The sequence below is a fragment of the Podarcis bocagei genome (assembly GCF_964188305.1).
Source record: "Podarcis bocagei genome assembly, chromosome: 6".
Lineage (NCBI taxonomy): Eukaryota > Metazoa > Chordata > Lepidosauria > Squamata > Lacertidae > Podarcis > Podarcis bocagei.
In genome coordinates, this window is record NC_138130.1 from 86,454,093 (window position 1) to 86,469,142 (window position 15,050).

The window sequence follows — 15,050 nt, forward strand, 5'->3', positions numbered from 1 at the left end:
CTTCAGCAATTCTGGTATTCTGTGGATATATTTACACTACAAAGTTAGATCAGATTTCTACCAAGTGAACTGTCATGGCTTCACCTGAATGCTTTTTTGAACAACAGATTGATGAGGGAATTGTAACTCTCTCTTTGAGAAAGCTAAAATATACACACAGTGGAGCTACAGTTATCAAGGTACAGGACACCTTCTTTTCCCTCTCTCTGACACCCTCTTCTGTATGTGTTGCCCTCCCTCCCCATTTCCTCCATGCCTAGTGATTTCCCATGAGAAGGAAACATCACTTTTGCTGGAAGTCTGAATTCCCTGCTTGAGGACTTGTGGCAATTAGGCTGAGGACCCGCATGTGGCAGAAGAGTGACAGTTTGCGAAACCCTGTTCTAAAGCAAATTTTATGGTCCTGGTCTTTGGTCTTGAAATGATGTCCTCACCCTTCCGATAGCTCTCCTCACTCCCCCTTGCAAATGGCTTCTGCTTGTGCAGGAACTTCCTAAAAGCCACTGGTAATAGAGGTGAGGAAAGCACAGGACCAGGAAGACTTCATAGTCCTCTCCGCTTGCTCTGCTCCATGATGGATCAGTGGAGCATGGGAGGTGTTGCTCAGGACAGAGAGTTCCTACATTTCATTGTCCTGAACCCTTTAAATTCCCTGCTTACATCCATGTTTCATTACTCAGTTTATGGACTCTTTCTTTCTGCCCGTAGAGTAACTGGCAGCTGAGAGACGGTAAGCAGAACTCCAAGTGAGGGCAAAGAAAGGCAAGGGTTGCAATGTAGCCAGAATGATGTAGGCCTGGTCAACTGTCAGACTTGGGTGAAGTAGAGCTGGGTGGGGGGATTCAGCCAAAGTATTCTTGCTCTTGGTATTAGGCCCTTTTTGTGAAAATGTACCTCACTTTTTGCAAAACTTTTCAGGGTATTTAAATATGCATTTCTTTTGAGGGGTTGCAAGTCTATAAAACAGAAATGGAGGGAGTTTGCATAGGAGAGACATTTTAGCAAGGGCAAAGGGTGGGTAAGAAATGCACATCTTAGTTAGATTTTTTAAAATAATATTTTTATTAGTTTTCAATTACAATCCAATAATAACCTCTGCTTCTTAATGGCGGCATTGGAGGGTTTTCAGCAGGCAAAGTGCTTTTGCACTCAGCACCTCCCTGGCGGGAGCCTGGGTGAAGAGACGAACTGTGAATGAATCCTATTTCTCCCTGTCCCTGGGGGTAATTTGCAAGAATAATTACCCTCAATCATCTTTGTTTTTCCTTCACCAACAATCTTTTGCTGTCGTGGGGTCTGCCTCCATTAAGGCAGAACAGAACCAGAAGCTGCACATTTTAGTTAGTTAGCTTACATCAGCGGTTACCAATGTGGCACAATTCTTGCCATCCTGCCTTGCCTTTCTGTTTGAGGAATTGATCTAGCCCCAATGTCCAGCAACTCTGAGATGTCTACAGTGGTGCCCCGCAAGACGAATGCCTCGCAAGACGGAAAACTCGCTAGACGAAAGGGTTTTCCGTTTTTTGAGCTGCTTCGCAAGACGAATTTCCCTATGGGCTTGCTTCGCAAGACGAAAAACGAAAACGTCTTGCAAGTTTGTTTCCTTTTTCTTAACACCATTAATACAGTTGCGACTTGACTTCGAGGAGGAACTCATAGAACGCGGTGTGGTAGCCTTTTTTGAGGTTTTTGAAGACTTTTTGAAGCTTTTCCAAAACTTCTTTTAAACTTTTTAAACTTTTTTTGGGGGGGGTGGATTTTGGGTTGGGGTGTTTGGAATTCAAGGACTTGGTGTTGGGGAGGGGTTTGCAAGAATCTGGAAGCTTGTGTGTGTTTTTTCTGCATTTTTATGATTTTCTGTGACCATTGGGCCACTCTGCTGTTTTTTAAAAAAAATTCTGGATTTGAATTTCTGTGTGGTGGGTGGCTGGGGGAACAGTTGTGGAGGGGGTTCTTCAGCAAGAAGCAAAGAGTAGAAGAGGAACCTTCTTCGAGTTGTCCCCCAGAGTCTTAGAAAATGTACTGTACACTTTGTTGATTTTTAAATGTTTTTCTGTCAGGTTTAGAAACTTAATTTATTGTTCCTTCAATTTTCGAAATGCTCTTTACAGTATTCAGTAGTAGATAGGTAGCCGTGTTGGTCTGCCATAGTCAAAATAAAAAAATTCCTTCCAGTAGCACCTTAAAGACCAACTAAGTTAGTTCTTGGTATGAGCTTTCGTGTGCATGCACACTTCTTCAGGTATCTGGTATCTGGTATCTAGGTATCTGAAGAAGTGTGCATGCACACGAAAGCTCATACTAAGAACTAACTTAGTTGGTCTTTAAGGTGCTACTGGAAGGAATTTTTTTCTCTTTACAGTATGTGTGACTTTAAAGAGCACTTATTAAACTCTTTTTGTACCAAATTTGGCTTTGTTTGCACTTTTTTTGACCATAGGAACGCATTAATTGAATTTCAATGCATTCCTATGGGATTTCGTGCTTCGCAAGATGAAAAATTCGCTAGACGAAAATACTCGCGGAACGAAATCATTTCGTCTTGCGAGGCACCACTGTATTGAAATCAGAAGTGTAGTCAGAAAAGTCATTAATTGGTTTTACTCATCAACCAGAAGTAATCACACTTCCCTCCAGGGGGGGAAACAAGATTCAGGAAGATTTTGAGCAGAGGAGAGAGAACCACATTTTCTGGGGAATAAATTATCAAGGCTGTTATTCTTCCACTCAGTTTTTGCAGCTTGATCTGGTGCAGTCCACCTGCCATGGAGCTCTCTACCAGTGCTGTGGTCTTCTTGTTCCTCACCTACCACCTCTGTGAGGCAGGACATCGAAGCTATAATTCAATCCTCATTGTGCCCAATGGCGGGGAGTGGGGAGAATGGGGAAAAATTGAATACTGTCCCAAAGGACATGCATACGGATTCTCACTGAAGGTAAAGGCTTATCTATATCTTCTTTTTGATACCCTGATCCCAAGGAATAGTCACAATAATGTAATATATATATATATATATATATGCTTTCGTAGATTTTCACGGGTACAGGAATGCAGGTTTTGGTGTCTTCGGGTGTCTTCCCGTGTAAGAGTTGGGGTGTCTAGGCGACGTTTCGACGAGGTCTCACTCGTCATCTTCAGGCTGGTGCTTTCGGCTTCTTGTTACTGGAACAGAGCAGGATCTCAGTGTTTGAGTTCCTATAAATACTGTTGAGGGGGTGTGGTGTATAGCCTCCAACGTTCTGGGCAGAGAGGAAGTTCCCAGGTTAGTGTGTCTTTTCTTCTTTTGTTCATTAATTACTTGAGGGATATCTTGAGTGATTTCTTGAGTGATATTCTGAGTACCACTTAGGAGGGTCATTAGGTGTGGATTAGTTGCTAAAGCTTTCGTGTCTTGACCTCTTGACCTTGTGAAGAGTTTTTTCTGAGAAGATGGCTGTACTGCACTTAGTTGTGCTCTGGCTTGGCTTCGTGTATAGGGGCGAGCTGTGGTTTTGTGCCCTGTGCCAGCCAGATCTGTGTAGGGATTGCAGGGGGGTGCAGCATCCGGAGGTGCCACTATGGTTTGGCTACTGGATGGTGTCTGTAATTTATCTGTGGAGAGGGTCTGGGTTTGGGTCTGGTGTGGTTGATTGGAGATGGCGTTCTGTGTGCCTCTGGTTCTGGTGTCGGTTTTTGTGGGGAGGGCTATTTTCCAGATGTCTGGCAGGCGGGACGTATCGTCACGCTTGTTCATGTTGTGAGGGTGTTTCTCTATCTCGATGGCTTCCATGATTATTCTCTTGTGGTGGTGTTCCATGTTAAAGAGCAATTTGGAATCTGAAAAATTAATTTCGTGTCCTGTTTCTTTCATGTGTTGGTAAAGAGAGGAAGTTTTTTCTTCTTTTTTGACGGCATTCTTGTGTTCTGCGATACGTGCATTTATTCGTCTGTTTGTTTGTCCAATGTACGTGGCTGGGCAGACTTTGCAGGGTATTTCATAGACCCCTTGGTTTTCTAACTGGATTTTATCTTTGGGGTTTCTGAGGATATTGGCTATTTTTTGGTTGGTGCAAAAGGCTGTTTTGATATTGTGTTTATGGAGGATTTTGCTAATTTTATCTGTAGTGCCCTTGATATAAGGAAGGAGGGCCATGCCATTGTTTTCTTCTGTGTCTTGCTTTTTGGGGGGTGTTTCTTTTTGGATTAGCTTCGTAACCCTGTTTTGCTGGTATCCGTTGGCGATTAACACATTTGAAAGATTCTGTAACTCAGTTGTCAAGTGGTCTTTGTCAGCCAGGCGTTTGGTTCTGGAGATGAGAGTCTTGGCTATGGAGTTTATTTGTGCAGGGTGGTGGTGTGATTGTGCATGTAAGTAGCGGTTGGTGTGTGTTTTTTTTCCGGTAGATAGTGTGTCCTAGGGAGCCATCAGGTTTTTTGTAGATTAGGACGTCAAGGAAGGGAAGTTGGTTGTTGGCTTCTATTTCCATAGTGAATTGTATTTTGGGGTGTAGGCTGTTGAGATGTGTGAGGAAGCTATCTAGTTTTTTCTTCCCGTGTGGCCAAATTACAAAGGTGTCGTCAACATACCTGAGCCAAAGTTTGGGTTTGTGTTCTGACTTGTCTAAAGCATTGGTTTCAAAGTGTTCCATGTACAGATTTGCGATGACCGGTGAGAGGGGTGATCCCATAGGTGCTCCTTCTATCTGTTTGTATCTTTGTCCATTGTGGATGAAGTACGTGTTGGTTAGGCAGTGGTTGGTCAGGTCCAGGATGTATTCGGGGGGATTGTATTTGTTTTGAATGGCTGTCAAGGCTTCATTAATGGGCACTTGTGTGAAGAGAGATACAACATCGAAGCTCACAAGTAGGTCGTCGGGATGTAGGTTTTGCTTCTTTATTGTTTCTATGAACTGGAAGGAGTTTGTAACGTGTGAAGCGATAGATTCTGCATAGGGCTGAAGTTGCTTAGCGAGAAATTTAGCGAGATTTTGTAGAGGTGAGCCTATGGAGCTGACTATTGGTCTGAGTGGTGTTCCTTCTTTGTGTATCTTGGGGAGACCGTAGAGTTTGGGGCATCTGGATGATTTTTCTCTGGGGATGATTCTTAGCTGGATTTCTTCACTGATAGGAGAGGCTTTTATTTTGGATTTGGTGGTTTTTTCCAGATAGGTGGTGGGATCTGTTTTTATAGGTTGGTAGGTAGGGTCTTGGAGTAGATTTGATAGTTTTGCTTGGTAGTCCGATGTGTTCATCACAACAGTGGCATTACCTTTGTCTGCTGGGAGAATGATTATGTTGTTGTCTTTCCTCAGGTTGGTGAGTGCTTTCTGTTCTTCTTTGTGTAAATTGCTTCTGGGTGGTTTGCTGGAGCAGAGGATGTTGGTGACTTCAAGTCTGATTTTATTGGCTTCATCTGGGTTGATTTTGGTTAGGCTAGCTTCGACTCCGCATATGATGTTTTCCGTGGGGATGCGTCTCGGGGCGACTGCAAAGTTGAAACCTTTGGAGAGTACTTTGGTTTCAGTTGAGGTGAGGATCCTGTCTGATATGTTATGTACTGTTTGTTTCATGGGTTGTTGTGGAGGGTGGCTGGGCTTCTGGCGTTTCTCTAGTTTGTGGAGTTTGTTGGTGTGTGTGTCTGTCTTATGTGCGGACTCCGTTTCCGACCCTACCTACCAACCTATAAAAACAGATCCCACCACCTATCTGGAAAAAACCACCAAATCCAAAATAAAAGCCTCTCCTATCAGTGAAGAAATCCAGCTAAGAATCATCCCCAGAGAAAAATCATCCAGATGCCCCAAACTCTACGGTCTCCCCAAGATACACAAAGAAGGAACACCACTCAGACCAATAGTCAGCTCCATAGGCTCACCTCTACAAAATCTCGCTAAATTTCTCGCTAAGCAACTTCAGCCCTATGCAGAATCTATCGCTTCACACGTTACAAACTCCTTCCAGTTCATAGAAACAATAAAGAAGCAAAACCTACATCCCGACGACCTACTTGTGAGCTTCGATGTTGTATCTCTCTTCACACAAGTGCCCATTAATGAAGCCTTGACAGCCATTCAAAACAAATACAATCCCCCCGAATACATCCTGGACCTGACCAACCACTGCCTAACCAACACGTACTTCATCCACAATGGACAAAGATACAAACAGATAGAAGGAGCACCTATGGGATCACCCCTCTCACCGGTCATCGCAAATCTGTACATGGAACACTTTGAAACCAATGCTTTAGACAAGTCAGAACACAAACCCAAACTTTGGCTCAGGTATGTTGACGACACCTTTGTAATTTGGCCACACGGGAAGAAAAAACTAGATAGCTTCCTCACACATCTCAACAGCCTACACCCCAAAATACAATTCACTATGGAAATAGAAGCCAACAACCAACTTCCCTTCCTTGACGTCCTAATCTACAAAAAACCTGATGGCTCCCTAGGACACACTATCTACCGGAAAAAAACACACACCAACCGCTACTTACATGCACAATCACACCACCACCCTGCACAAATAAACTCCATAGCCAAGACTCTCATCTCCAGAACCAAACGCCTGGCTGACAAAGACCACTTGACAACTGAGTTACAGAATCTTTCAAATGTGTTAATCGCCAACGGATACCAGCAAAACAGGGTTACGAAGCTAATCCAAAAAGAAACACCCCCCAAAAAGCAAGACACAGAAGAAAACAATGGCATGGCCCTCCTTCCTTATATCAAGGGCACTACAGATAAAATTAGCAAAATCCTCCATAAACACAATATCAAAACAGCCTTTTGCACCAACCAAAAAATAGCCAATATCCTCAGAAACCCCAAAGATAAAATCCAGTTAGAAAACCAAGGGGTCTATGAAATACCCTGCAAAGTCTGCCCAGCCACGTACATTGGACAAACAAACAGACGAATAAATGCACGTATCGCAGAACACAAGAATGCCGTCAAAAAAGAAGAAAAAACTTCCTCTCTTTACCAACACATGAAAGAAACAGGACACGAAATTAATTTTTCAGATTCCAAATTGCTCTTTAACATGGAACACCACCACAAGAGAATAATCATGGAAGCCATCGAGATAGAGAAACACCCTCACAACATGAACAAGCGTGACGATACGTCCCGCCTGCCAGACATCTGGAAAATAGCCCTCCCCACAAAAACCGACACCAGAACCAGAGGCACACAGAACGCCATCTCCAATCAACCACACCAGACCCAAACCCAGACCCTCTCCACAGATAAATTACAGACACCATCCAGTAGCCAAACCATAGTGGCACCTCCGGATGCTGCACCCCCCTGCAATCCCTACACAGATCTGGCTGGCACAGGGCACAAAACCACAGCTCGCCCCTATACACGAAGCCAAGCCAGAGCACAACTAAGTGCAGTACAGCCATCTTCTCAGAAAAAACTCTTCACAAGGTCAAGAGGTCAAGACACGAAAGCTTTAGCAACTAATCCACACCTAATGACCCTCCTAAGTGGTACTCAGAATATCACTCAAGAAATCACTCAAGATATCCCTCAAGTAATTAATGAACAAAAGAAGAAAAGACACACTAACCTGGGAACTTCCTCTCTGCCCAGAACGTTGGAGGCTATACACCACACCCCCTCAACAGTATTTATAGGAACTCAAACACTGAGATCCTGCTCTGTTCCAGTAACAAGAAGCCGAAAGCACCAGCCTGAAGATGACGAGTGAGACCTCGTCGAAACGTCGCCTAGACACCCCAACTCTTACACGGGAAGACACCCGAAGACACCAAAACCTGCATATATATATATATATATATATATATATATATATATATATATATATATATAAAGTTACTTCCCAACTTTCTTTCTGAACCCATTGCCTGCATATTGCTGCCTGCAAGGTGCTTTGAAGTTTTGACTGCCATGGTTAAAGATTTAATAGCTCTAAAAAGTCTCCATGCCACTTTGTCAATCTACACTGGAGAGGCTTAGAGTGAATTGCATTTTACATAAAAGAAAACTACCATGAATCTGGATTGACTGGGGGGGAAAAGGGACAAGGATACAGAAAAGTTTGGAGTTCAATGAGCTGGCAATATTGTGGTCAGTTTTATCTTCCTGAAAAGTGAGAGCCCAACTGGAAAATACAGACTAAACTGTAAGCATGGAACCAACCCAGGTCAGTTCTGGTGCTTTCTAGGAGGGTTGCCATAAATCCAGATTTTCCATGCCGTGTCCAGGATTTCAACCACTTTCCTCCAAAAAGCTCAATAATTTTTTTTGGTTAGGATTCTTACTTCTTGAAATAATATGGCAACCCTAACTTCACAAACTGGAGGAAACCCGCTGCAGCATATGCAGACATAAGAGAGCGATTAAGGATGCCTTAGGGAAGCCATTAGCAAGATCATTTTTTTCCTTTTAAGTTTGCTTACTTGGGGCCCATTGGACTGGTTGCCCCAAAAAGCTACTGTCTTTTGATGCAGCTCAGAATGTAAATCTCAATCCAGAACCAGTAATACTTGTACACAATTAGGGACATGTAATTATGAACAGATAACTGCTTATTCATGTTGCAAGCTACTACTTTGGAAAATTCAGACTAGTTTGATTAACTACAATAACACCCACCCCCCTTTGTAACATACACAATAACTTTTTTCCGTTTTGTTTTCTGCATGGGTACTATTTCTTGTTTCTTGTTTTTTTGGGCCTGGTCTTACTCTGTGCACTTGTAATTTTGTACTTTTATTTTTCAAGAAAGAATGTAAAACAGAGTCCTAGCTTGCAAAAACAGCTTCATTGGAGTCTCTTTCTCTCATTTGCACCAGACAGAGAGAAAACAAGGAGTGATTGATGATGATACTTCCCTCAATGGCATCCGTCTCCATTGCAGTAGTGGTGGAGTTGTACAATCCACTGTCGGACCGTAAGCATCTTCTTGATTTTTCTCTTTGTTGCTTGGAAAGTGCTGATGTGAGGGGTTGGGTGAAATCTATTATGTTTCAGCACCAGGGCAGGATAATGTCAGGGTCTATCATCCTCATTCTTAGCTCTCAGACTCTAAGGATACCAACTCTAGGTTGCCTTCCAAATTTCAGAGGAACCCAAGCCCCACATAACAAAGAGAAAAGAGGCTGCAACAACAGAGTACAAAGGAAAGGAAAAGCATGAAGCAGCAGCAGCAGCAGCACACAGAATGAGGTTGTTCTGCTTTACATCTGTTAGGCAAGAGCAGCAATGCTACATGGCACCGATTCACCCTTACCTTAAAAAACAGTCCCATTCTTAACAGAAGATTTGGGTTCAAAACCCCTTTAAAGATTCTCCAGCTCCATCTTCCAGGGGCAGATTGAGAGGGTGTGGTGTGGGTGGACCCTGGGTGGCACAGGGCAGATCCACCTACTCCAGGGGGTCACAACACGCAGCCCTACTTAGAAGTTGAGGTTTGGTAGACACTCTATACCTGATGAGGTCTACAAAAGACGCCTTTTAAAAATCTAACGAGGCAACTTCCCTCTTGACTTTCGTGGTGGAAAGCAAATCATTCCAATTTGGGTCGTATTTCCAGAGAGGCAGACATTATCATATTGTCTTCTTTTTTCTGCAGGTGGGGAGAGTGGACAGAGGTTAAGGAATGCCCCAGGGAATACCTGGTTGCCTTCGCTCTGAATGTTGAATCCCAAAAAGGGCCAGGTGATGATACAGCAGCCAACAACATCCAGTTCAGCTGTGGAGATGGTGTTATACTGGAGGGTGAGTCTCCCACCTTTGGTACTTATGGCCAGTGGAGCAAGCGCTGCACTGCTGGTGCCATCTGTGGGATCCAAACAAAGGTGGAGGCTCCAGCTCCAGGTGATAGCACAGCACTTAATGATGTCAGGTTCTTCTGCTGTGACTGAATCACCTGGGCTTCATCCTGCCTGTGTTCTAATGGTTTGTTGTCATGAAACTTAACCAACAATAAATCTTAACCAAAGAGTTGTGTGTACCTTTTGGAGCTTTGTCCCTTCCTGATCTCAGTTCCTTAAGACTGCATGAATTGGTTTTGGATGGGAGTGTTGGGATACTGCCAGGGAGACGAAGCCATCAGGCAGGCCTCCACGTCATCTCTGGACAATGTCCCCGTCTCCTGTAGAGCAGCACCAGTCAATTGGCGACACGAGCCTCAGACACATTCCAAGGCTAGTGCACACCCTTTCTGCAGAGTTTCCACAACGGAAGATTCAGCCAGGAGAGCATATTTACAGCTTTATTCAACGTAGATCAGAACAAAGGAAAAACATGACTGCTTGCATTCGTGTCCAGGAAAACAGCCGGAACAAAAGCTATATACAAAACAGAAGTTTCCGGAGAGAACAGTGCTGGGAGTAAACAGGCATGTGGCACACAACAATCGAAATCGAAATCAAACCTTTATTAGGCATTATGCAAATAAAACCGTAAGAAGGAAAATAACATGTAAAAGCCTTGAAATATATATAAAAAGGCAGCAGTTGGCTACAATCATATATATATATATATATATACATATAAAATCAGTGGTTTTCCTTGTTAACCTGCTCCTTGGAGGACTGCAGCCAAAAACTCGGCTACCCCCGCCGTTACCCTTTGGTCAACGTCGGATAGGCAGAATCCCGCACATTTACCTTGCTGGGGTTCCAGACCACCCAAAAGAGGGGACAACACGCGTTGACGGAGCGTACTGTACAATGGGCAATGAAAGAGAATATGCTCTACAGTGTCCGGGACATTCATAGAGCATCTGCAGAATCTCTTGTTTCTAGGGATGTTTTGATATCTTCCCCAGACAAATGCTGAGGGAAAGACATTCAACCGGGCCAGCATAAAAGCCCTACGTTGGGCTGGGATTATTAATTTAGTGATGTAATTGACTCTGCTATCTAAGATATTTAAATCATAGAATATGGGGGAGCAAATTTTGTTTACAGCCGCCATAATATTTTGTCTCTCCACATCCTTTAGTCTAGCTAGGATATTTTGGAAAATGTATTGCTCATTAGAATTATACAGGGGCTCCAGCTCGATGCCTAAAGATTCAATCTTTTTTTCGAGGTACTGATACCATCTTGATTTATAGGAGTCTTTGAGCAGATCAGCGAGCAGGCTTGATGGAGAGCAGCGAAAGTGGCAGCGTAACCAGTACTTTATTGAGGTGGACCAGGCCCAATATTCCATTGTGTGTATGCCTATTTCTGCACACATTGTCTCATATTTGATCGCAGCTGGGAGTCCAAGAATACGTCTCAGAAAGCTGGAGTGAATCTTATTTAAATCACTGTTATATGCTTGAATCCATAGCGGGATTCCATAGAATATCTGGGCTTGCACTTTTGTTTGAAAAATCTGATTGGCCGCAGGAATAAATTGATTACCTTTCTGATAATAAAACCGGGCAACTGCTGATGAGGTGCACTTTGCCTGTTTTATGGCATTTGTGCGATGACTTGCCCACCCTAGATTGCTCTGGAATAAGATTCCCAGATACCTATAGATTTTTACTTGTTGGATTTCTTGCCCTCTTATTTTCCATTTCTCTAGTTTCCAACCATTTGAGAAGACCAAAATTTTTGTCTTCTCGTAATTTATAGAGAGTTTATTACATTCGCAGTAAAGGGTCAGAGAAGATATAAGACGTTTCAGACCCAAGCTCGTTAATGATAGTAGGACTGCATCGTCTGCGTATAATAAGAGAGGAACTGGTTTCTGATTAAGTTTAGGGGCATGTGATTCTATTTTTTGAAGGTGATCTGGCAAGTCTGATAAGAATAAGTTAAATAGAAAGGGGGCAAGAATACATCCTTGTTTTACCCCTTTCGAGATTGGGATGTCTGATGAAAGATGACCTATGGTGTTAAGTTTGACTTGACAGACATTGGAAGAGTATAGATTTTGCATTAGAATCAATAAGCGCTGATCAATTTTTAGTTCTGCGAGTTTCCTCCACAGCTTTGGGCGGTCAATTGAGTCGAATGCACCACGAAAATCTACAAAAGCAGCATATATCTTAGATTGCCTTTGAGATCTATATTTTTCAACCAAATGCATAAGTATAAGGCAGTGGTCTAATGTAGAGCAACCTTTAGAGAAACCTATTTGTTCTTTCCCTGGTAAATTTAAATTTTTCATCCATATAAGGAGTTTAGATAGGAGGTGCTTAGCGTAGATTTTCCCTATCACTGATAGTAAGCTTATCGGTCTGTAATTCTTTGGTTCTTTTGGGTCGCCATTTTTAAAGATTGGGATAATTATTGATCTTAACCATATCTCCGGTATGATCCCATCTTTGTCTATGAGAGTAAACAATTGAGCTAGGGGTTCTGCCCACCAATCTATATAGGTCTTAAATAATTCTATTGGTAGACCGTCTGGCCCAGGCGATTTCCCCGATTTGAAATTTTTAACTATCTCTCTAATTTCCGCTTCTTCTACCCTTGGCCACTCCTGGAGTTTATTGATTTTATTTATAGCGGTCTCATTTCCTTTAAGTTCACTGGCACACAACAATCATGTCTGACCATTTAAGGTGGAACGGAACTGTATCCTAACAGGGAGGCCAGTGCAATGTTAAAGAGGGTACCATCCTAGAGCCGTAGTGTGATATCTTTAGCCCACCAGCCTCTCAGTTTCTCCCATGAGGTTGCTTTGAACAAATCACACCCACTTGCCAATCACCAGCCATCTTAGGCACAGAGATCTCTTATGTCTGATCTAAGCACCATGCGGTAAGATTTGAGAATTTGAAGGAATCTGAGCACCACACATAACACCCAACTCCTGGGGGCCGAGGTCCCTTCGCCTCCCCTATAAGCTATTTGAGGGGGTCACTCCCCCCCAAGTTGATGGGCATTGCCATTCTAATGGTGTGCATCATGTGATCAATTATGTGGGGCGGAGCTTACCTGCCTCCCCCCATATTGTATTCAAGTCGGCACCCCTGGCACCAAGCACCACCAGGAGCTCAAAGTGCAAGCAGAGTCTTATCCCGAATTTTAGCACTCTGCCCGACAGTGCTCAGCTCAGAGATAAGCCTCAGGCTGTTATTTGAGAGTAGAAGGCAATGTTTGCACATATTCCTACTCCAGGAGTGTGGTGGAGGAGGTTGGAAATGCCTTTACTCTTAAAGTGCAGGCAGCATTTCACTTACCTTCAATCTATGCACAATGATACTCTAGTGCTGAAACCAGAGAAAAGACTTTGCTCGCTCCCAGGGAGTAAAAAGCTGGGGTTTTGTTGTTGTTGTTTTTACAGGGGTTGTTTGTTTTTTAATTACATGATCACGAAACACTACAGTCACCCTGACTGTACTCATTCATGCCTGATTGCACAATTCTATCAAGTATAATACAAGAACAAGTACATATGTTAAGAACCATCCATGATCAAAAGTTCCCTGGCTGATGGGAAGGCTTTTTTGAAGTTGTTACAATATAATACATGCAAAAATAGAAAGTTTAAAAACCAATCTCATCAGAGAGTCATTTCCATTTGTATGGTGAAATAAATAAGGCAGTAAAAAGCTGATTTTTATTCTGAAAGTTTAGGGAGAGGGATCTCTGGCTTTCTGAATGTATGCATGTATACTTGTCCGTCTGCCTCTTTCTCTCTCTATGTGTGTGCCTGTGGATTTTATTTATTTTCTATTTCTATTTATTTATTTGGATTTTTATTCTGCTTTTGGCCCCATCCACCCATGGAAGATTGGCCACATTCCAATTTACCCCTTGGGGCAAAATCGCTTCCCTGCTCCTGCCATATAGGGATTGATGAATGGATATGTTATTTTCTTCTGCGTCCCAAAGCACAGCGATCAAAACTATGGTTAGAGAGCAGTGGAGTAGTGGATTCATAATCACATCTGTGGTCCCAAATGCTCAGGTGGCTAGAATAGAAGTTTCCCCCTCTTCCATTCGCTTCACTGGTAAACGGCTGTTGTAGCTGAGTGACCTAGACTGCTACCCTCTTGGCAGAATGTAGCTGCTTTGGACCTAGTAGATCATCGCCTCCTCTGCTCCACCCCAACCTCATTCCTTTAACATCTTGGACTTCATGCTTCCTACTGCTGGACATCTTTACTCCTCCAAACAGCAAATATCAGAAGTTAGGATTGCTCTTTCATTTATGATGCCACTGAACTGGATCCAGCTCTGGATTTTTCTAAGTAGTGAAGGAATTAGAAATGTTTTTATTATATTTTTTTAATGTCAGTTTTAAATTCAGACATTTACATTTTGATCATGAAAACTGAGTGCATGATCAAACCTACCCAAGCACTCAGATCAAAGTATCATGTTAGACTGGAATGCTTCATCCAGGGGTCTCTTCGGAAAACCATTAAAGTAAAACAAAAACAAAAACCGGAAGAGGACAAACAGGAAGTGACACAGATGCAGAAAGCGAAAACAGCAGATGGAGTGAGAAAGAAAGAAAGAAAGAAAGAAAGAAAGAAAGAAAGAAAGAAAGAGATGGAAAATAAAGTTGGGAAATTGAGAAGGATGGGCTCAAGGGGCCAAGCAAAATAGAGGTTAATAAAAAAGACATTCACCAGACAAATTTATTGAAAGATGGAATGAAGTTCATTTATGAATCACCGGAATACCAATTTTTGTAACAATATACATTATATATGTTATTTTCTCTTTCAGAATTCCTTTTATTTCTCTCATACGCAAGTATCACACTTTCATTGATTGCCTGTTCTGTTCTTTCACCAATAAAAATGAAATGAAATGAAGAATAAGTGTGTCCCTTCTTATCAGCTGTGAGAGGAGCAGGAAGAGGAGATACAGGCAGCATGTGTGTCAGAGTGTGTGTGAGCAAACTATGGGTGACAAGGTGAAACATTCACCTCTTGTGGTCATGGCAGACAGAAGTGGGTTAGGAGGAGCTGCTTCCCATATTGCTCAGCCCTAGGAAGATGCAGAGGTCACCTGGCTAAGGGGAGGAAAAGGCCTCAGAATGCAGTAAGCCAGAAGTTTGCACAACAGCTTCCTAAAGTGAAATGAAGAGGTGGGGGAAGAGATGTTGCCAAAAGAGAACTGGGA

General features: G+C 42.8%; 1 protein-coding gene across 1 annotated transcript; it reads left to right on the forward strand.

Moving 5' to 3' along the window:
• Positions 1-2,743: 2,743 nt before the first annotated feature.
• On the forward strand, positions 2,744-9,912 carry LOC308588977 (vitelline membrane outer layer protein 1-like). The gene is made up of 3 exons (XM_081197735.1): positions 2,744-2,936; positions 8,817-8,914; positions 9,596-9,912. The coding sequence occupies exons 1-3, from the start codon at positions 2,766-2,768 to the stop codon at positions 9,885-9,887; spliced, it is 561 nt and encodes a 186-aa protein (XP_081053861.1). The 5' UTR covers positions 2,744-2,765; the 3' UTR covers positions 9,888-9,912.
• The last annotated feature ends 5,138 nt before the right edge of the window (positions 9,913-15,050 follow it).